General features: G+C 44.0%; 1 protein-coding gene and 1 pseudogene across 3 annotated transcripts; one reads left to right on the top strand and one right to left on the bottom strand.

Annotated features, from left to right (window-relative positions):
• Positions 1–1829: 1829 nt before the first annotated feature.
• acvr1l (activin A receptor, type 1 like) lies at positions 1830–10577 on the bottom strand. Of its 3 annotated transcripts, none has more exons than XM_071387092.1 (11): positions 10414–10563; positions 7071–7143; positions 6455–6525; positions 6102–6356; positions 5768–5979; positions 5565–5664; positions 5230–5376; positions 3998–4273; positions 3594–3791; positions 3319–3449; positions 1830–3079 (listed from the first exon to the last, which is right to left on the bottom strand). In XM_071387092.1, the coding sequence occupies exons 3-11, from the start codon at positions 6510–6512 to the stop codon at positions 2948–2950; spliced, it is 1509 nt and encodes a 502-aa protein (XP_071243193.1). In that variant the 5' UTR covers positions 6513–6525; positions 7071–7143; positions 10414–10563; the 3' UTR covers positions 1830–2947. The 3 variants fall into 3 exon arrangements, with proteins under 3 accessions (XP_071243193.1, XP_071243194.1, XP_071243195.1); XM_071387093.1 differs by having other exon boundaries at positions 10428–10559; XM_071387094.1 differs by lacking the exon at positions 6455–6525 and having other exon boundaries at positions 10428–10577.
• A 1066-nt stretch (positions 10578–11643) lies between these two features.
• LOC139566152 (complement C1q-like protein 2) lies at positions 11644–17682 on the top strand (annotated as a pseudogene).
• Positions 17683–20905: the final 3223 nt, after the last annotated feature.

Genomic DNA, 20905 nt, shown 5'->3' on the forward strand with positions numbered 1-20905 from the left:
AGACGGAGTCTACAACCCACACAAGTGGCTCAGGTAGTGCAGCTCATCCAGGATGGCACATCAATGCGAGCTGTGGCAAGAAGGTTTGCTGTGTCTGTCAGCGTAGTGTCCAGAGCATTGAGGCGCTACCAGGAGACAGGCTAGTACATCAGGAGACGTGGAGGAGGCCGTAGGAGGGCAACAACCCAGCAGCAGGACCGCTACCTCCGCCTTTGTGCAAGGAGGAGCACTGCCAGAGCCCTGCAAAATGACCTCCAGCAGGCCACAGCATTACCGTGAATATAGTCGCCGAGAACTCAGGAACGTTACCTTTAAATTTCAATCGAGCTAAAACATGGATCTTCCTGCGATACGGATCTAATCCAGCCCCTAGAAATACACCAATCTGCCCTTAAAACACATTTCTCTCTTGACCTCCTTGAGTAGGTAGAAGTTGCCTGATACAGGGTCTGATATGTCATCCCCGTAGTGGTTTTAAGGTTAGTATGTGGGTAGTATGGTAATCTGATTATAGATCTGTGGTTAGGGGAAACTTCTACCTGGAACCTGAATTGAGCGACACCTGGTTATCTTCAGTACCAGTGTGAAAACAGATCACTTTACAGAGTCTTATCGAGGGGCTCAACTTTAAAAACCTTGGTACTAGTACAACCCTATTACAAAGACATTTTCCACAGACACTGTTCCTTACAAATTTACGGTGGATCGGATTTAATCCTGGCTTTTCCTGTAAAACATTCTCTCAAAAGGAACAAGTCTCTTTCCTATGCGTTGGCGATCCTGTCCACTAATCCCGATCAGGTAAGGTCCTGGCTGAGCAGAATCATTAGGTGCATGTGATTAAATTTGCCTGACACTCCGGCAGGGCCGGTTCCAGGCATAAGTGACATGAGCCGTCACTAAGGGCCTCGGGGATCCCCCCCCCAAAACAGGAACTCAGCCGGGTCTCAACTTACTATTGAGAGTAAGAATAGTAGAATATACCAGCTGCAATTTAGAAATGTTGTGTAACAGCAGTTTTTCTCTTGTTATGTCAGTCACTGACAGTCACTCAATTAACCATGTCAGCTAGTCTAGCCAGCTATCTAAACGTGTAGTAATCATGGCCAAATACCGACCGGGCACGCAGGGCACATACCCAGGGTCCCTGACCTCCAAGGGGGCCCCATTGATTTTGTTAGTCATTCTCACTCAGATATATTAACATGACATGTCATTATGTGTAGAATTACAGGAAATTGGCAAAATGTGTTAATGTTTCTGTTTTCTCTCAGCCCCAAAACTTCTGAGGTCCAATGCAGCCGTTTTAATGTCAATATCAAATCATTTCTGGGTAACATTTAAGGCATACTTCAGGATTTTAGCAATAAGCTCCCTTTTTTTTTTTTGTCAATTAGCAGACGCTCTTATCCAGAGCGACTTACAGTAGTGAGTGAATACAATTTCATACCTTTTCTACTTCCCCATAGTCAGATGAACTCGTATATACCATTTGTGTCTACGTGCTGTTTGAAGGAAGTTATTAACTAGCATTAGTGCAATTGCTAACTAGAGTTAGCACATGCTAGTAGATTACCTTAGACTAGTTAGCATTGGCTCACGAGACTGACTTCAAACAGGATGCAGAGACATACAAATGGTATGCAGTTCATCTAACTGGTGAAAGAGAGAAAGGGCTTCATTGCTAAAATACAAAGTATCCCTTTAAGTACCTGTGATTGTTTTCAATTAAAATGGTCAAAAATAGCTTCTTAGCAAGAGTAATTTCTAAGGCAAAACACTTTACTAGCACTGTCTGGGAGTGGAAAACTAAAAATGTTATTCGGAGAGGTTTTGAACTCTTTTTTTATTGGTCTATTAACTCATTTACCACATGGTGATGTCACAATGGAAGGCTGAAACTTCCTCCCACCAAAACAGGCTGAAATTCCAAACAGCTACTACACTAAAAGGGCATTATCATCATGTTCACAGTATTATTCGAACCTCATACTGTGGAAATATATAGAACACAGGAAAATCACGTAAAAAAACACACACAAAAAACATTCTCTCTCCGTAAAGAGGGGGGCCAATAAAATGTTTTGTTGCGAGGTGGGGACCCCACAACCAAATCTGGCTTAGGGCCTCAAAGGCTAGAGCCGGCCCTGCACTCTGGGTAGGGGAGTTTTTCCACTTTTGAAACCAGTCAAGGTGAAAACTCTGCCAACATGGCACGGGTGTGAAGTAAATCAAGAGCACTGGGTGGAATTCTACAAAGCATACAATACTGAATCAGTATGTGGTTCCAATATTTATAACAATGCATTCACAGCTCACAATTCAAAGCATGTGGAGGCATGTCTCCTGACTTCCTCTGTAAATACACAATGTCTTACTAGCCAAAAAACGGCATTTTCATGGGTACATAAAGTGTTCTTGTAAAGTAATCAGTTTTCCCTTACCAAGAGCAACTCCCAAACTCCTAGTCATAACATTACAAATCATCATAGTCCCACCCTACACAAAGCACATTACATAAATATTTTACTATAGAGTTCACAACCACAGCGTTCATTTGATCCTATTGGCTCTGTTCCTGTGTAACTGAACTCAATATTATGTGTGTGTTCGTTCGTGTGTGTACCTACATTGGAATACACAGCTGATTGTCTGAGTAGAGCAACATAATATGATTGGCTGAACATTGAAACGACAAATGGGCAGAAGCGCGTGTGTGTAGAGGGTCTGAGCCCCAGCGTTGACCCCTGCAGCGTGTACAGGCCTTTAAAGCAGGGTAAGGCTACGGTAACACCATCTCTCACACGGAGTGACCAGATAGTTCAGTTCAGCATTCAGCCAATACGGAAAACAACATTCATGTTCAGTAGCAGCAGCTGTGTCCATCTGATCTGTTATCTCCACCCCCCTGCCTTCTATCTCTCCTCTGGCAGTCGTCCTCCTCTCCTCACGACTTCTTTCCTTTCTCCAGGGAGCTATGGATCTTGTTCAGGGTCTTTTTGATGCGCAGGGCTGTGAGGCGAGCCGAGGGGTTCTGGTACCAACACTCCTTCATCAGTTTCACCAGGGCACACAGGGTCTAGAGAGAGAGAGAGGGTGGGAGAGAGAGGGTGGGGAGGAGAGAGAGAGGGTGGGGGGGAGAGAGAGAGGGAGACAGAGAAAGAGGAGAGGGGGCGAGAGATGGAGAGGGTCATTGTAAGTTGATACACAAGAAGACAGGGTTTGAAACACAGAAACCTGAGAATGGATTACCTTAATTTAGTGTTACCGTTAAGGTCATGGTACCAGTGTGTGTGGACATGTAGTGTTCATACTCACAGGGTCGGAGAACCAGCGGTTGGGGATGAACGGCCGTTGTTGTTCCACACACACCACCTTCCTCATGTCCTCAAAGCTGGGGTCGTTAGGCACCTGGTCATAGAACGGAGGCTTGTACTCCTCCACAATACCTGATCACAGGGGTAAGAGGACATCTAGTGTTAGGGTCAAGGGTTACAGGGGCTAGGTGAAGGAAAGGCGACGAGGAGAGGAAGCCACTTGACATCAGAGGTTCCTGAACTATTTGAGGTAATAAAAACATTACTAGTCCTCACCGTTGCTGTAGGTTCTCCTAGCGATCTCCCACAGCACCAGACCGAAGGCCCAGATGTCCACTCTCTTATAAGCATCAAAACAGTCTGTCTGGATGGACTCATCCAACACCTCAGGAGCCATGTAGCGCTTGGTTCCCACCTTGGGGTTGTTTCCTACATCCAGCTGGTTGTCTGACTGGGAGTGGGTTACCGCCAGGCCTGTAGGGAACAGGGAAAGAGGAGAGAAACTGGTCAGTACTGGCACAAAATGGCTACTGTGTGTGACTGTGGCTGCCCTATTCATTTTTTGTTATATGGCTCTGCATCTATCAATCTCTGACATATTTCTTTCACACTGGATTTAAGTACCGACGCAAATTAGTAGCATGTAAAGACAGACACTCAGACACACACACACTACTGACCCAGATCAGCTATACAACAGCGTAGCTCCTTGGTCACCAGTATATTCTTGCTCTTCAGGTCTCGGTGAGCGATGGCCGGCTTCCCCTCGGTGCCGAAGATCTCCGTGTGCAGGTGCACCAAACCGCACGCCACCGACGTCGCCATCGCTAGGCCCTCCCCCGTCTCCACGGGAACCCTCTGGAGGTAGTCGTAGAGCGAGCCGTTGTCATGGTAATGTGTGATAAGCCAGAGCTGAGTGCTGGAGTTCCGAGACGTCATATCTGACGCCATGAAGCCTGGAAGGACACGGAGAGGTCAAATATCTTAACTAATAACTATTATTTTAATAGTACCATCAGGGTTCTCCCCAGGAACTTTTAACAAGGTGCTGTTGTACGGCGGGAGATTTTTGAACACCTATAATGGTCTTACAGGGCATTCGGAAAGCATTCAGACCCCTTGACTTTTCCCACATTTTGTTACAGCCTTATTCTAAATTAGATTAAATTATTTTTTCCCCCTCATCAATCTACACACAATACCCAATAATGACAAAGCGAAAACAGACATTTTTGCAAATGTATTAATAAGAGAGTTGTATACATACATATTCAGACCCTTTGCTATGAGACTTGAAATTGAACTCAGGTGCATCCTGTTTCCATTGATCGTCCTTTAGATGTTTCTGCAACATGGAGTCCACCTGTGGTAAATTCAACTGATTGGACATGATTTGGAAAGGCACACAACTGTCTATATAAGGTCCCACAGTTGGTAGTGCATGTCAGAGCAAACACCAAACCATGAGGTCGAAGGAGTTGTCCGTAGAGCTCCGAGACAGGATTGTGTCGAGGCACAGATCTGGGGTACCAAAAAACCTGAAAATAGCTGTGCAGCGACGCTCCCTATCCCTTTTTTTTGTGAAAACATTTCTACAAACCTGTTTTTGCTTTGTCATTATGGGGTATTGTGTGTAGATTGAGGGGGGAAAAAATGACTTAATCCATTTTAGAATAAGGCTGTAAAGTAACAACGTGGAAAAGATCAAGGGGTCTGAATACTTTCCGAAGGCACTGTACATGATAACACAACCCCTCTTACATTATTTGGGGAGAACCCTGACCATTATTATTAAATTATTTGAATATTACCATTTCATATCTTAACATTGTTCAATATGCTGTTGTGTGCTTGTGTCCAATATAGCGTGTGGGAGCTGGATGTGCTTAGAGAGAGATGGACGCCTACTCACCCAGTATGTTCTCGTGTCTCAGTAGCACTGTGTTGTAGATCTCAGTCTCTCTGAACCATGACCTCTCGTCTCGGGAGGAGAAGATTTTCACAGCCACGTTCTCCCCCTGCCACTGACCCCTCCAGACCTCTCCATAATGCCCCTTCCCTAAAGACATGGGGAGAGAGACCTCATTCGTTACAAAACCCATGTTTACATTTCTGTTATATGTGTTTGTCTGTTGTATGTGTTGTGATTCTATGTACCTACACACGTCATCAGGTTGATCTAATTATTACGTTTCTACGTACCTACACACGCCATCAGGTTGATCTAATTATTGCGTTTCTACGTACCTACACACTCCATCAGGCTGATCTGTCTGGCCACAGTTCTCTGGACCAGGAAGGGCAGGCCTGAACCACTGCCTGACGTACAGGAGTGGTCCAACAGCTCCTAGAGAGAGAAGTGGGGGAGAGACAGAGGTCATCAGGGTTCTCTATAAAGTTCTCTATAAAATCTCTATAAAAACAAACTCATACAAGTATTTTCTTCTTACAGCCAGAGTGCTGTCCCCAACATTAGAGGTGATGAGTCCATCAATCGCATCCTGTTCTGGGTCAAACTCCTGTAGTCGCTGTAGCCTGCCGTGGTGCAGCCTCCTGCAGCCCAACACAGATAGGACTGACAGGAGGGTTAGGATCACTACTGGACCCAATACAAACAGGGCCAGAGTCTCCACACGATACCTCACAGGCTCTTCTTCTGGAGCTGGAGGGAGAAAGGCAGAAGAGAGAGAAAATGTTACATCACTATAACTGGACCCAGCATGCCATCAAACAAGCCAAATTCTTTGCTTTTCTTAAAAGTAGTTTAAGGGGTGCAGTTCCCACCTGTAGCGAGGAGGGGCAGTAGTGAGCTGGCGGTGGCGTTGCGGTTGCACATGAAGCTGGAGCAGCAGAGCAGGGCATGGCTGAGGGAGGAGGCCGTAGAACAGATCAAACGGGTCTTCTCTGATCCCTGCAGGCAGCCCCGTGTTACTACGGCCCCATGGCTACTGACCGCCACCAACGAGTAGCACTGAGAGCCCTCGCACTGGGGGGAGTTGAGGCAGCCACTGCCCTCACACACACACAGCAACTGGCCATCTAATAGAGAGAGAGGAGAAGAAGAAGGGAAGAAAGTTAACACACATGCAAAGCAAATGTCCATATGAGAGAGAGCGTTAGATATACTTCATGTCTACCTTCGGCCAAAGACTGCAGGGTCTGTAGCAGCAGGAACAGAAAGACACAACGACCCATTTGGTTCACTGCACTGTAGGGGAGAGGGAGACGGTCAGCTCTCAGAACTGGTCACAGTCTTTTTATTTCCTCTCTTTAAGGGACACAATGTCTTTTGTCTCAATTGATCGATCCTCTGCAGCGTGTGTGAGTGAATTAAACTGGGCTGCAACTCGCAATGTTGACAGGGAAAAATACATAGCCACACTATGTTGTTGTCTTAGGGATCTTTTTATGTTGTGTTGTAGTGTCTCTCGTCGTGATGTGTGGTTGGTCCTATATTTTTATTCCCAGCCCCCGTCGCCGCAGGAGGCCTTTTGTCTTTTGGTAGGCCATCATTGTAAATAACAATTTGTTCTTAACGGACTTGCCTACTTAAATAAAGGTTAAATAAAACATTTTAAAATAAACAAATAGCAGAATATAAGATCCACATTAGACCAATCTGGATTGGTCAATTTAATTTCTATTTAGAGAGGAATTGAAACTGAATTGCTATTCACTCTCTGAATAGACTGAATTGCATTGGAACTGACCCAAGCCCTGGTCAGATATGGGCTTACTACTAGCAGGTCTTACTTGTAGTGGTCCAGTTGGGATGCTCTGCTGTGCCTTGGGGCTCAGACATAGCCAGTCTGGCCTCTACAAATCTCTGGAGGGGACAGGAGAGAAGCGCAAACAGTAACGTTAGCAACATTCAGTTAGACACATTCTCATATCAGGTAGCCATCATACATGTATTACTGCTTATTTTATGGCCAGGTTTCTCAACTGCACAATGTACAACACATTAATGATGTGATGTACATCAGTCTAGGAAGTACAAAACCAACACTGTGGTAAAGTTACTGGTTTGACTCTTTGTCACCATAAAACACGCATAGCTAGTTAGACAACGTTAGCTACCTAGCGAAAATGTTCTAGATATCTAGTTGGCTAGACATGATTTGTGTCATGCCCTGGAAGGTTTAGTGGAAGCTAAGTGGCTAGCAGCCAGTCTCCACACATCTGTTCTCCTCGGCCATCTAGCTAGCTACTGTTCGCTAACGCAGGCAGACAACTTGGCTAGCTAGTTATACTATGGCATTGTTGAACACTCCTGATTGGCTTGAAGAGCATTCTAGAGCGTGCATTATGTAAGGGATAATCAACGAGTTCTGTGGAAAATAATGAACGACGTGGGAGGTGTGTTCCACGACGCGCTAGAGGAGTGAACTAACCTTCCACAGAGTTGCATTATTTTTTAGAGAACGCATAGAGCCCCGAGTTCATTATCCCTTTCATACCATGGCTATAATTTAACACATTTGCTGCTATGAATGTGTTTAACATCTAGTAGCTAGCTAGTTAACTAGCTAACTACAGTAGTTGACTTGGTAACCAAACAGACTTGCTAGTTTAGGTAACCAAACCATCAGTCCTAGCTTGCTATTATGAAAATCTAATTCAGCAACGACAATAATGTTTTCAATTAAGCTTTTGCTTTCAAAAGCAGCTCGAACATCTAAGAATGAACTTAGCCATCGAATTCTACTGTGCTGATATACTGTGTGTTATTTAAAGCAATACGGCTCGAGGGGGTGTGGTATATGTCCAATATACCACGGCTAAGGGCTGTTCTTATCACGACGCAACGCAGTGACTGGATACAGGCCTTAGCCTCTATATTGATTATATACCACAAAACCCCAAGGTGCCTTATTGCTATTATAAACTGGTCAACGTAATTAGAGCAGTAAAAATGATTTGTCATACCCGTGGTATACAGTCTGGCTGTCAGCCAATCAGTGTTCAGGGCTCAAACCACCCAGTTTATAAAGGGCATTATAACCTGGGTGGTCAAGCCCTGAATGCTGATTGGCTGACAGCCGTGGTATATCAGACCATGTACCACGGGTATGACAAAACATTTATTTTTACTGCTCTAATTATGTTGTTAACCAGTTTATAATAGCAGTAAGGCACCACGGAGGTTTATGGTATTTGGACAATTGAGGTTTATGGTATTTGGACAATATACCACGGCTAAGAACAGCCCTTAGCCGTGGTATATTGGCCATATACCACACCCCCTCAAGCCTTATTGCTTAATTATACCATGGCATTGTTGAATACTCTTGAAGGGCATTCTAGAGCGTGCATTATTTCAACTGGATGTTTTAACACATTTCTAGCAGCAAACGTGTTAAATTATAACCATGGTATAAAAGGGATAATCAACTCGATAATCAACTTCCCTTTTTCCAAAATTTGTTCTGTTACAGACTTATTCTAAAATGTATTTAAAAAAAGATATCCAATCTACTCACAATACCCCATAATGACAATGCGAACAGATTTAGAATTTTTTGCAAATGTATTAAAAATAAAAAACATTTTTTACATAAGTATTCAGACCCTTTGCTATGATACTTGAAATTAAGCTGAGGTGCATCCTGTTTTTATTGATCATCCTTGAGATGTTTCTACAACTTGATTGGAGTCCACCTGTGTTCAATTCAATTGATTGGACATGATTTGGAAAGACACACACCTGTCTATATAAGGTCCCCCAGCTGACAGTGGATGTCAGAGCAAAAACCAAGCCATGCGAACGAAGGAATTGTCCGTAGAGCTTCGAGACAGGATCGTGTCGAGGCACAGATCTGGGGAAGGGTACAAAAAAATCTCTGCAACATTGAAGGTCCCGAAGAACACAGTGGCCTCCATCATTCTTAAATGGAAGAAGTTTGGAACCACCAAGACTCTTCCTAGAGCTGGCCGCCCAGCCAAGCTGAGAAATCGGGGGAGAAGGGTCGGGGAGATGACCAAGAACCCGATGGTGACTCTGACATAGCTCTAGAGTTCCTCTGTGGAGATGGGAGAACCTTCCAGAAGGACAACCATCTCTGCAGCACTCCCCCAATCAGGCCTTTATACTACAGTAGCCAGATGGAAGCCACTCCTCAGTAAAAGGCACATGACAGCCCACTTTGAGTTTGTCAAAAGGCACCTAAAGGACTCTCAGACCATGGGAAACAAGATTCTCTGGTCTGATGAAACCAAACTCGAACTCTTTGGCCTGAATGCGAAGCGTCACATCTGGAGGAAATCTGGCACCATCCCTACAGTGAAGCTTGGTGGTGGCAGCATCATGCTGTGGGGATGTTGTTCAGCAGATCGAGGGAAAGATGAACATAGAAGAGTACAGAGAGATACTTAATGAAAACCTGCTTCAGAGTGCTCAGGACCTCAGACTAGGGCTAAGGTTCACCTTCCAACAGCACAACGACACTAAGTACACAACCAAGACAACGCAGGAGTGGCTTCCGGACAAGTCTCTGAATATTCTTGAGTGGCACGGAATTGAACCCGATCGAACATCCCTGGAGACCTGAAAATATCTGTGAGGCGACCCTCACCATCCAACCTAACAGAGCTTGAGAGGATCGGCAGAGAAGAATGGTAGAAATTCCCCAAATACAGGTGTGCCAAGCTTGTAGAGTCATGGTGCTTCAACAAAGTACTGAGTAAAGGGTCTGAATACTTATGTAAATGTGATATTTCAGTTTGTATTCTCTATACATTTGCAAAAATCTAAAATCCAGTTTTTCCTTTGGCTGTCATTATGGGGTATTGTGTGGAGAATTGGGGGGTACAATTTAATCAATTTTAGAATAAGGCTGTAACGTAAAAAGATGTGGGAAAAGTCAAGGGGTCTACACTTTCCGAATGCACTGTATTATTGTATCAAAACGTCTAGTTAGCGAACGTTTACTTGCTGTTTTATTAGTTTACAATTCACTAAGATATTGGAAATTTCGCTACGCTAACGTTGAACCATCTTAACGTTAACGTTACTTGTTCTAGCTCAGCTTCGTTAGCATGCCCTTAGCTGGCTAGTAGCAGATAGCTCCCCAAAAGCTTGCGAAATGGTGCTTACCTGGCCTTAATTACCTGATTTGGGTAGGGCTAATCCAAATTAGCGTGCTAGTTAGTTCAGTTGCTTTTACTGTAAAAAGGCTGAACGAATCGACCACCAACCACAGGCTTCTTGTTGGGTCGTGCAGTTCTAGCGCAACAACATAACGTCACAACAACGTTACCATTATAATGCATTGTGGGTATCCCAGTCCTCAGACCATTTTGGGGTTCTCCCCAGTACAAAGTTATTTTTGTTTAGGTGTTTTTGTACACACATCTCATGTAATTCATTGAAGCATTTACAATGAGTCTGTCTGATGTAGCTCAACTCTACAGGGGGCAGACAGCCAGGTAGCTAGACAGGTGAAAGCAAGTTCACTTATTAAATATATTTTTTACTCATTGCCTTGAACTCATTCTTCATCAGCTTTCCTGGTCCCTTGACCCCCTCCACCCCCTTCTCTGTTTACAGAATGCAGATATGAAACACTCTGGATAGGTGGAGAAGCAGTAGGGCTTAACCTTCCGTTTGCCTAGAATGGTCGGTGGACCTTCGCCATAATGCTTAGATCCAACCTACTTGGATGAGATCTGACAATGGTCAATGACACCTATCATAAACACTGGGATGAAGTTCCCCTAGGTACAGATCTAGGATCAGCATCCCCTCCCCGATCATATCCATAATCATTAGTTGGAATAATGTAAAACTGACCCAAGAACATCTTATAAGGGCAAATTCACCCTACTCCCATATCACAAGTCTAGGGTTGTTAACCTCTGTCCAACGGCTAAACTCCAAACCTGAACTCACCTCATATAGCCTACTACTGCAATGTACTACCCTCCCTCCCCAAAATATGCACCCATTCAATCCCTGTCTGCTCTACACTACAGCTGCAGCAATTGTTCTAGAAGTCCTCTGATAGATTCTGATTATATTACAAGTGTGTGTCTTTTACCACATAGTACTGTACCTGTTCACAAACAAACTGTACTGAGACATGAGATCACTGCAGTTGCAGACTTCTCACAGTCTTACGCAACATCGATTGAACTGCTATGTGTTGAAACTTCTGATAAAATGTTTTTTTTTATATATCGGAACGTCCTTATGGCTTTAGTATTTTTCCACTGAGTATGACGTGTCTCTTGTACACGTACTGCTTAACTGAGATGTGTGTGTGTATATAAGTCGGGGGTCTGAGCCTCATAAAGTGCATCATATCTGAACAGGTATCGTTTCAGAATGAGGGGTACTGTTGCTCTGCTGGTTCTGTCTGTCTGGGGCCTGGGCTCAGGAGGAGAGTGGAGGGGTCAGAGAGTGACATCACTCAACAGGGACACAGTGCAGTGAGAGAGAGCAGGAGAGTGAGGTTCAGATGGAGAGATGACCAACGAACAGACGACCTCACCTGACATCTGGACTGAGATGAAGGCGCTGAGAGACATGGTGCACAACCTGGGAACCATCGTGGTGGAGCAGAGAGAGAAGCTGAGGAACATGGAGGTCAGAGTGACAACCAGTGAGGCTGAGGCAAAGGAGCAGAGAAACACAGTGACCGATCTTAGGGTGGAGCTGATGCTCACCAAGAATAAAGTGGAGAAAGATAATGCAGGTCATTTAAGCTTATTATTTATTGCTTTTACAGTCAAGAGTCAACTAAAGTTACATTTGATTGTCAGCAAGAGTGGAAATAATGAACATTTAACATTCTGGATGGACGTTTCTTTCAGTTTAGTTTGTAAGGCACTTACGTACTTAGGCCTTATTACGCCAAGAGGCACATAAGGCCTCAACAATGTCCCACCATATTTCCTGTCCTGTGATTTTTTTTCAGGCACCTCTTTCCACAATCAGAAGCAAGGTCAACATGAACTGTTTTTCATATTTCCTCTATCATTCCAGACCTGACAGCTGGATTGAGTGGCAGTAAGAGCCAGGTGGAGGAGCTGCAGACAAAGAATGCAGGGCATTCTCTATATTGCTTAAATGAATGATCATGATTATTTCTCACCTGTTTTACATAAACTTGAATAGCTTATGTTTCCATAGTTCAGCAGCTTGGGCTAAATGTATCAGCCATTGGGGACAGAGTGACAGCCAGTGAGGCTGAGAATGCAGGTAATAAGTAAGAGTGATTTACTGGTTGTTAAAAAGGGATAGTTCACCTAAATGACAGAAATACTTGAATATTTCATTACCTTGTAATAATTCTATGGAATATGTGGTATCTTGCAGGTATGTTTACATAATGTATATTATAAGTGCTACTGTACTTAAGCTTACTGTTCATAGGAAGTGCATTATACATAAGAGTAGTCCTGACTTTTTAATGATTGTTCAGCCCTGGAGACCAGACTGAGTACTAGTGAGAGCCAGGTGGAGGAGCTGAAGAGAGCAACTGCAGGTAAAACAGATGATCGCCTTGACATCCGTGTCAAACATACACACGTCTGGCAAAACATTAGCTTGTCACTCAGAGAGCCACAGTTGAGTCTTCGATCTTAGGAGGGTGATGTCACAGTTCAGTTTAAACTCTACAACACACACACAATTGAAAATGTAGCAGTTGATTCGCCTGCTCTGTTCAGTTTTGAATCCATCCAAACACCACAGCTTCTCTACTCTCTCCCAGTTTGGCTGTATTCAGCTCCCCCCTACTCCCAGATAGAACTCTTCTACTGTGGCAGATGTGAACTATCATGTGGTGACATCACTTTCCCTGAGATCTCACTCAAAGCTCTTGTTCCAACATTTAGCATTGTGCTGTTTCACTCTGCAACACTGATTCATACATAGACACTTGTTTTTAAAAAAAAGAAAAAATATTTCACCTTTATTTAACCAGGTAGGCTAGTTGAGAACAAGTTCTCATTTGCAACTGCGACCTGGCCAAGATAAAGCAAAGCAGTTCGACACATACAACAACACAGAGTTACAAATGGAATAAACAAACATACAATCAATAATAAAGCAGAAAAATCTATATACAGCATGTGCAAAGGAGGTAGGATAAGAGAGGTAAGGCAATAAATAGGCCATGGTGGTGAAGTAATTACAATATAGCAATTAAACACTGGAATGGTAGGATGTGCAGAAGATGAATGCGCAAGTAGAGATACTGGGATGCAAAGGAGCAAAATAAATAAATAAATACAGTATGGGGATGAGGTAGATTGGATGGGCTATTTACAGATGAGCTATGTACAGGTGCAGTGATCTGTGAGCTGCTCTGACAGCTGGTGCTTAAAGCTAGTGAGGGAGATAAGAGTCTCCAGCTTCAGAGATTTTTGCAGTTCGTTCCAGTCATTGGCAGCAGAGAACTGGAAGGAGAGGCGGCCAAGGAAGAATTTGCTTTGGTGGTGACCAGTGAGATATACCTGCTGGAGTGCGTGCTACGGGTGGGTGCTGCTATGGTGACCAGTGAGCTGAGATAAGGCGGGGCTTTACCTAGCAGATACTTGTAGATGACCTGGAACCAGTGGGTTTGGCGACGAGTATGAAGCGAGGGCCAGCCAACGAGAGCATACAGGTCGCAGTGGTGGGTAGTATATGGGGCTTTGGTGACAAAACGGATGGCACTGTGATAGACTGCATCCAGTTTGTTGAGTAGAGTGTTGGAGGCTATTCTGTAAATGACATCGCCAAAGTCAAGGATCGGTAGGATAGTCAGTTTTACGAGGGTATGTTTAGCAGCATGAGGGAAGGATACTTTTTTGCGAAATAGGAAGCCGATTCTAGATTTAATTTTGGATTGGAGATGCTTAATGTGAGTCTGGAAGGAGAGTTTACAGTCTAACCAGACACCTAGGTATTTGTAGTCCACATATTCTAAGTCAGAACCGTCCAGAGTAGTGATGCTGGACGGGCGGGCAGGTGCGGGCAGCGATCGGTTGAAGAGCATGCATTTAGTTTTACTTGCATTTCAGAGCAGTTGGAGGCCACGGAAGGATAGTTGTATGGCATTGAAGCTCATCTGGAGGTTAGTTAGCACAGTGTCCAAAGAAGGGCCAGATGTATACAGAATGGTGTCGTCTGCGTAGAGGTGGATCAAAGAATCACCCGCAGCAAGAGCGACATCATTGATGTATACAGAGAAGAGAGTCAGCCTGAGAATTGAACCCTGTGGTACCCCCATAGAGACTGCCAGAGGTCCGGACAACAGGCCCTCCGATTTGACATACTGAACTCTTTCGGAGAAGTAGTTGGTGAACCAAGCGAGGCAATCATTTGAGAAACCAAGGCTGTTGAGTCTGCCAATAAGAATGTTGTGATTGACAGAGTCGAAAGCCTTAGCCAGGTCGATGAATACGGCTGCACAGTAATGTCTCTTATCGATGGCGTTTATGATATCGTTTAGGACCTTGAGCGTGGCTGAGGTGCACCCATAACCAGCTCTGGAACCAGATTGCATAGCGGAGAAGGTACGGTGAGATTCGAAATGGTCGGTAATCTGTTTGTTAACTTGGCTTTAAAAGACCTTAGAAAGGCAGGGTAGGATAGAAATAGGTCTGTAGCAGTTTGGGTCTAGAGTGTCTCCCCCTTTGAAGAGGGGGATGACTGTGGCAGCTTTCCAATCTAGGGGAATCTCAGACGATACGAAAGAGAGGTTTAACAGGCTAGTAATAGGGGTTGCAACAATTTCGGCAGATCATTTTAGAAAGAGAGGGTCCAGATTGTCTAGCCCAGCTGATTTGTCGGGGTCCAGATTTTGCAGCTCTTTCAGAACATCAGCTGTCTGGATTTGGGTTATTAACAACGTTTAATCTTTTGCCAGAGGGTGTAATGCAGTTTTCACTGTGTACTTGAGTATACTAGAAGTACAGTCTGTCATCCAATCTGTTTGTTATCTTTCCTGTGTTCGCAGACAGGCCAAGGGTGGCCTTCTCTGCTGGTTTGACTGATTCAGGAACTGTTGGACCCTTTGTTGCTGAAACCACACTGGTATACACCAACATTTTCTCAAACATTGGCAAGGCCTTACAACCCAGCTACAGGTAGTCTACTTTCACTGATCTCTGGCCTGATTTCAAACCAACCCTTTGTCTCTTTTTGAATGCTCCTTGCAAATGTGATATGTACAGTGGGGAGAACAAGTATTTGATACACTGCCGATTTTGCAGGTTTTCCTACTTACAAAGCATGTAGAGGTCTGTAATTTTTATCATAGGTACACTTCAACTGTGAGAGACGGAATCTAAAACAAAAATCCAGAAAATCACATTGTATGATTTTTAAGTAATTCATTTGCATTTTATTGCAAGACATAAGTATTTGATCACCTTCCAACCAGTAAGAATTCCGGCTCTCACAGACCTGTTAGTTTTTCTTTAAGAAGCCCTCCTGTTCTCCACTCATTACCTGTATTAACTGCACCTGTTTGAACTCGTTACCTGTATAAAAGACACCTGTCCACACACTCAATCAAACAGACTCCAACCTCTCCACAATGGCCAAGACCAGAGAGCTGTGTAAGGACATCAGGGATAAAATTGTAGACCTGCACAAGGCTGGGATGGGCTACAGGACAATAGGCAAGCAGCTTGGTGAGAAGGCAACAACTGTTGGCGCAATTATTAGAAAATGGAAGAAGTTCAAGATGACTGTCAATCATCCTCGGTCTGGGGCTCCATGCAAGATCTCACCTCGTGGGGCATCAATGATCATGAGGAAGGTGAGGGATCAGCCCAGAACTACACGGCAGGACCTGGTCAATGACCTGAAGAGAGCTGGGACCACAGTCTCAAAGAAAACCATTAGTAACACACTATGCCGTCATGGATTAAAATACTGCAGCGCACGCAAGGTCCCCCTGCTCAAGCCAGGGCATGTCCAGGCCCGTCTGAAGTTTGCCAATGACCATCTGGATGATCCAGAGGAAGAATGGGAGAAGGTCATGTGGTCTGATGAGACAAAAATTGAGCTTTTTGGTCTAAACTCCACTCGACGTGTTTGGAGGAAGAAGAAAGATGAGTACAACCCCAAGAACACCATCCCAACCGTGAAGCATGGAGGTGGAAACATCATTCTTTGGGGATGCTTTTCTGCAAAGGGGACAGGACGACTGCACCGTATTGAGGGGAGGATGGATGGGGCCATGTATCGCGAGATCTTGGCCAACAACCTCCTTCCCTCAGTAAGAGCATTGAAGATGGGTCGTGGCTGGGTCTTCCAGCATGACAACGACCCGAAACACACAGCCAGGGAAACTAAGGAGTGGCTCCGTAAGAAGCATCTCAAGGTCCTGGAGTGGCCTAGCCAGTCTCCAGACCTGAACCCAATAGAAAATCTTTGGAGGGCGCTGAAAGTACGTATTGCCCAGCGACAGCCCCGAAACCTGAAGGATCTGGAGAAGGTCTGTATGGAGGAGTGGGACAAAATCCCTGCTGCAGTGTGTGCAAACCTGGTCAAGAACTCCAGGAAACGTATGATCTCTGTAATTGCAAACAAAGGTTTCTGTACCAAATATTAAGTTCTGCTTTTCTGATGTATCAAATACTTATGTCATGCAATAAAATGCAAATTAATTACTTAAAAATCATACAATGTGATTTTCTGGATTTTTGTTTTAGATTCCGTCTCTCACAGTTGAAGTGTACCTATGATAAATATTACAGACCTCTACATGCTTTGTAAGTAGGAAAACCTGCAAAATCGGCAGTGTATCAAATACTTGTTCTCCCCACTGTATGTGTCACTCTTTAGTCATGCGTGTCCATCCTTCCAAATCCTCCTTCATAAGCCTGGGCTTCTGAGGCTAGTTGCTCTTATGGCCATTAGGCTAGGAGGTTAAGTAGTCTGGCACTTACTGTAGCTACAAAGTTATAACTTTTCTTGGTTAGCTATCAGGTGTCAATGGCATTCTGTTGATTTTGTGTGATTTTTGTTGCCAAAAGAGAACATGAGAAATGGAAAGCGTTGATTCCTCTTTACTCTCCTCTGATACAGGTGTCTTCACAGCACCAGTGAGAGGACTCTACTACATCAGCGTCACAGCCATGAGTGTCCAGACCTCGTTTTACATGTATAAGAATGGACAGAAAATCATGTATAGTCAGGGATATAATGCTGGTGGTTATGAGACACTGTCTAATGGAGTCAGTATAGCGCTAGAGGAGGGAGATGTGGTGTACATGCGCATCCCTGCAAGCAACAGGCTCTATGATAACTCAAATAATCCCATCTTCAGTGGCTTCCTGCTCTTCACAGTGTGAGAACATCATGGATGCTGTAATGGTCTCTAGTAAAGAGTCTGTATGTCAGGGCCTCTTGGAGCCAAAATGACTCCCGTATTAATAAATGTATCAATAAAAGCAGGATTTTGTATTATATTTGTTTTACAGTCTGTATGACATCCTGATGAATGTGTCAATTAGTTCAACATGACAGTAGCTCAGTGTTTCTGGTTGGTGTGAAGAAGGGGAGAAGAAGGTTTGGGATGTATGATTAGGTTACATTATATAGTCATGGCATAGTCTGTCCACAACAAGGCCCAAATGTACCTATCGTAAGCACCAAGTAAAACACAAACTCAAAGTCTGAACAGAAAACTCTTGATTTACGCTTTACCTCAATAGCATACTCCTTATAGTTTTTTAACCGTTTAATTAGATCTTAGACCTGTTTATTTTAATCTGGGGAAAAAACAAGTACAACTCTGCCCCCTTAGAAGCCAATGAAATCACCCACCCTAAATTGTTTACCGGCAATGTTACTATCCATCTGGTAGTTTTGGTATCTGACTGACTGTTTATCAGTATGGATCCAAGGACACAGTAGGGAACTCTAGAGGGAAATAGTTTTCTTGGTAGTGGCCTAGAGTTAGATGAACTACAGTGCCCTCCGGTATCTGGACAGATATCAACTTATTTGTCGTTGCTTTATTATAAAGCAATTTCATTGGATAAATAATCAAAGTCAAATAAAGGTAAGTCTTTGGACACAGATGCCTTGATCATCTTTTATCACACCGCTTTTCAATATTTTTTTAACCTCAGTCTCCTCTTCAGCAATTGAATGCATGCATGCTCGATAGGTACAATAACTTGGACAGACAACAACTTTGCACTCTTTTTCCCTAATTAACGCCCACGCTATAATAACATAGAATATGACATTTAGCAGATGTTTTTATCCAAAGCAACTTACAGAAGTGCATGGATACATTGTCTTATGGGTGGCCCCAGCGGGAACCAACCCACAATCGTGACATTGTAAGGGCCTTGCTCTACCAGCTGAGACACACACAGGACCAACATGAGAAATAAAAGGTGACATTTGTCGTGGAAAATCGGTTCAAATATAACGCTTACAAGAACTTGTGAAATCAAATAGGCTTTTAATACAAAGTATAGCAAGCCGGAATGGTCCGCGGAACACACACCGCTTCCCAGAGCCCCGGCTCCTGTATTTATACACATATAGCATATGAGTCCAACCCACATGCAAATAAACATACTTCCCCTAATTCTCCTGCCACCATTATCTTTTTAGTTCAGGCTTCCTGCTTGTTCACGCCCAATAACGCCCATATCTGCTTTCAGTTAGATTATAATGGTGGCAAGACCCTTGCTTGTCCTAAAAATAATATATGTCCATCTATACTATAGGCCTATGTCTTGGCCCTGTATTTAGCTCAGTGTGTTCTCTGGTATGTGTGCCCTTATTAGGATCAGCAGACTATGTGTCTCCTCTATCATTAGTGTGTCCAGTTGTCCTAGGCGCCTATGTGTCGCCTTCTCTTCGTATGGTCTGTTTTTAATGTTCAGCTGTCCTATACGTCTATGTGTTATCTATGTGTCTCATGACTCTCTGAGGTCATTAAAGATCCCATGGCACTTATCGTAAGAGTAGGGGTGTTAACCCCGGTGTCCTGGCTAAATTCCCAATCTGGCCCTCAAACCATCATGGTCACCTAATAATCCCCAGTTTATAATTGGCTCATTCATCCCCCTCCTCTCCCCTGTAACTATTCCCCAGGTCGTTGCTGCAAATGAGAACGTGTTCTCAGTCAACTTACCTGGTAAAATAATGGTAAAATAAAAAATAATTTTTTTTTTTACTCCCACACATTCTGTACTTTAGCCTAATTTAAATAAGTTAGGAGGGCACAGTAGATCTCTTCTCTGTACACTGCTCTGGGTTTGGCTCTGTGTCCATGCCCCTTCAGGTCCTATCATCTTAGCACCCTCCCCATTATCTGGAACAATGTTTTCAACCTGAAATCTGATGACCTTGGCAACTGGCAAATGACAGACAATAACAACAAGTAGGACCCTTCAGTTCTGAAACCAGATCTACACCAAAGTCTTCACCAATATAGGCAATGCCTACAGCCAACATACAGGTAGTCTACTTTTACTAAACGTACTGCCCAGTATCAAACCGACCCCTGGCCTCAACCACTAGGCCCTTTATAGAGGCTTAGACATTAGACTAAAATCTCCAAGAAACCATTGGTTTCTGATTCAGTCAGTGTACATTCATTCAGACCTAAAATTGCCTGTATTTGTAATAGGCTAATAATTAGCCTACTGTGTTTCTCCTCTCCTACTCTTTCACTCCCTGTCTCCTGAAATCTTTCTCATTCTTCATCAACCCTCACTCCCTCCGCACTGCGTCCATATCGATTGTGCTATTTTACTTGTAAATGCCCATGTTTGCATTAGGGCCGCTTCCCTCCATTAAGCTCAATTGCAGCTTTGACTGACATTTTCCTCTTCTTAGCTCATCCCCACTAGCTACAGCCAAAAGATCTTGTAGCCACAATTTAAAAGGTTGTTCCCTCTCTTCTTGCGCTTCAGGTGCCTTCACAGCACCGGGGAGAGGAGTCTACTACTTCAGCTACACGGCCTCTGATCATCACAATAACTTTTTTTTAATTACATTTTTTTCAGATGGATAAACACTCCAAACAGCCTACCCGACCGCTCTGAAGCGTCCACATGGTCCTAAAGCACACCGTTTCCTCGTTTTGTATCACACTCCAATGATGAAACTGGGGGGAGACAAAAATGCAATTTCAGACTGTGGGGGGAACATGTCCCCCCCCCCCCCGTCCCCAGTGAAAGTTGCACCCTGGATGCAATAGTTAAAGCGGTTTGGGTAACAAACACATGATTTTATGGTACTGTTGTTTCTACTGGTTTCTACCAGTTTTTAGCCTATTCCAGATGTAGAAACAATATTTCAAATCTCTTCAGTCAAGGTAGAGCTAGACATTATGTACGTGTGTCTGTGTGTGTATGTGTACCTGCCTGCCTGAGCTGAGACCCAGAGAGAGGGGTAGAGGTATCAGATAGCCAATACGTTTTCCTTGACTGGCTACCGTACACCTGAACCATACACAGCCTGTTATGGTGGCTAGGCTACATCTTTAATCTCAGCCCAGGCAGAGCGGGACACAGGGAGTATCCACTCTCCTTGGCAAGGCCTCCCACCAGACTTCCACACAGAGACACTCTGTCTGCGTCACTCTTTTAATTAGAGAGATTGCTGGGATATGCCA

This window comes from Salvelinus alpinus, chromosome 38 (assembly GCF_045679555.1).
Source record: "Salvelinus alpinus chromosome 38, SLU_Salpinus.1, whole genome shotgun sequence".
In the NCBI taxonomy this organism is placed as follows: domain Eukaryota; kingdom Metazoa; phylum Chordata; class Actinopteri; order Salmoniformes; family Salmonidae; genus Salvelinus; species Salvelinus alpinus.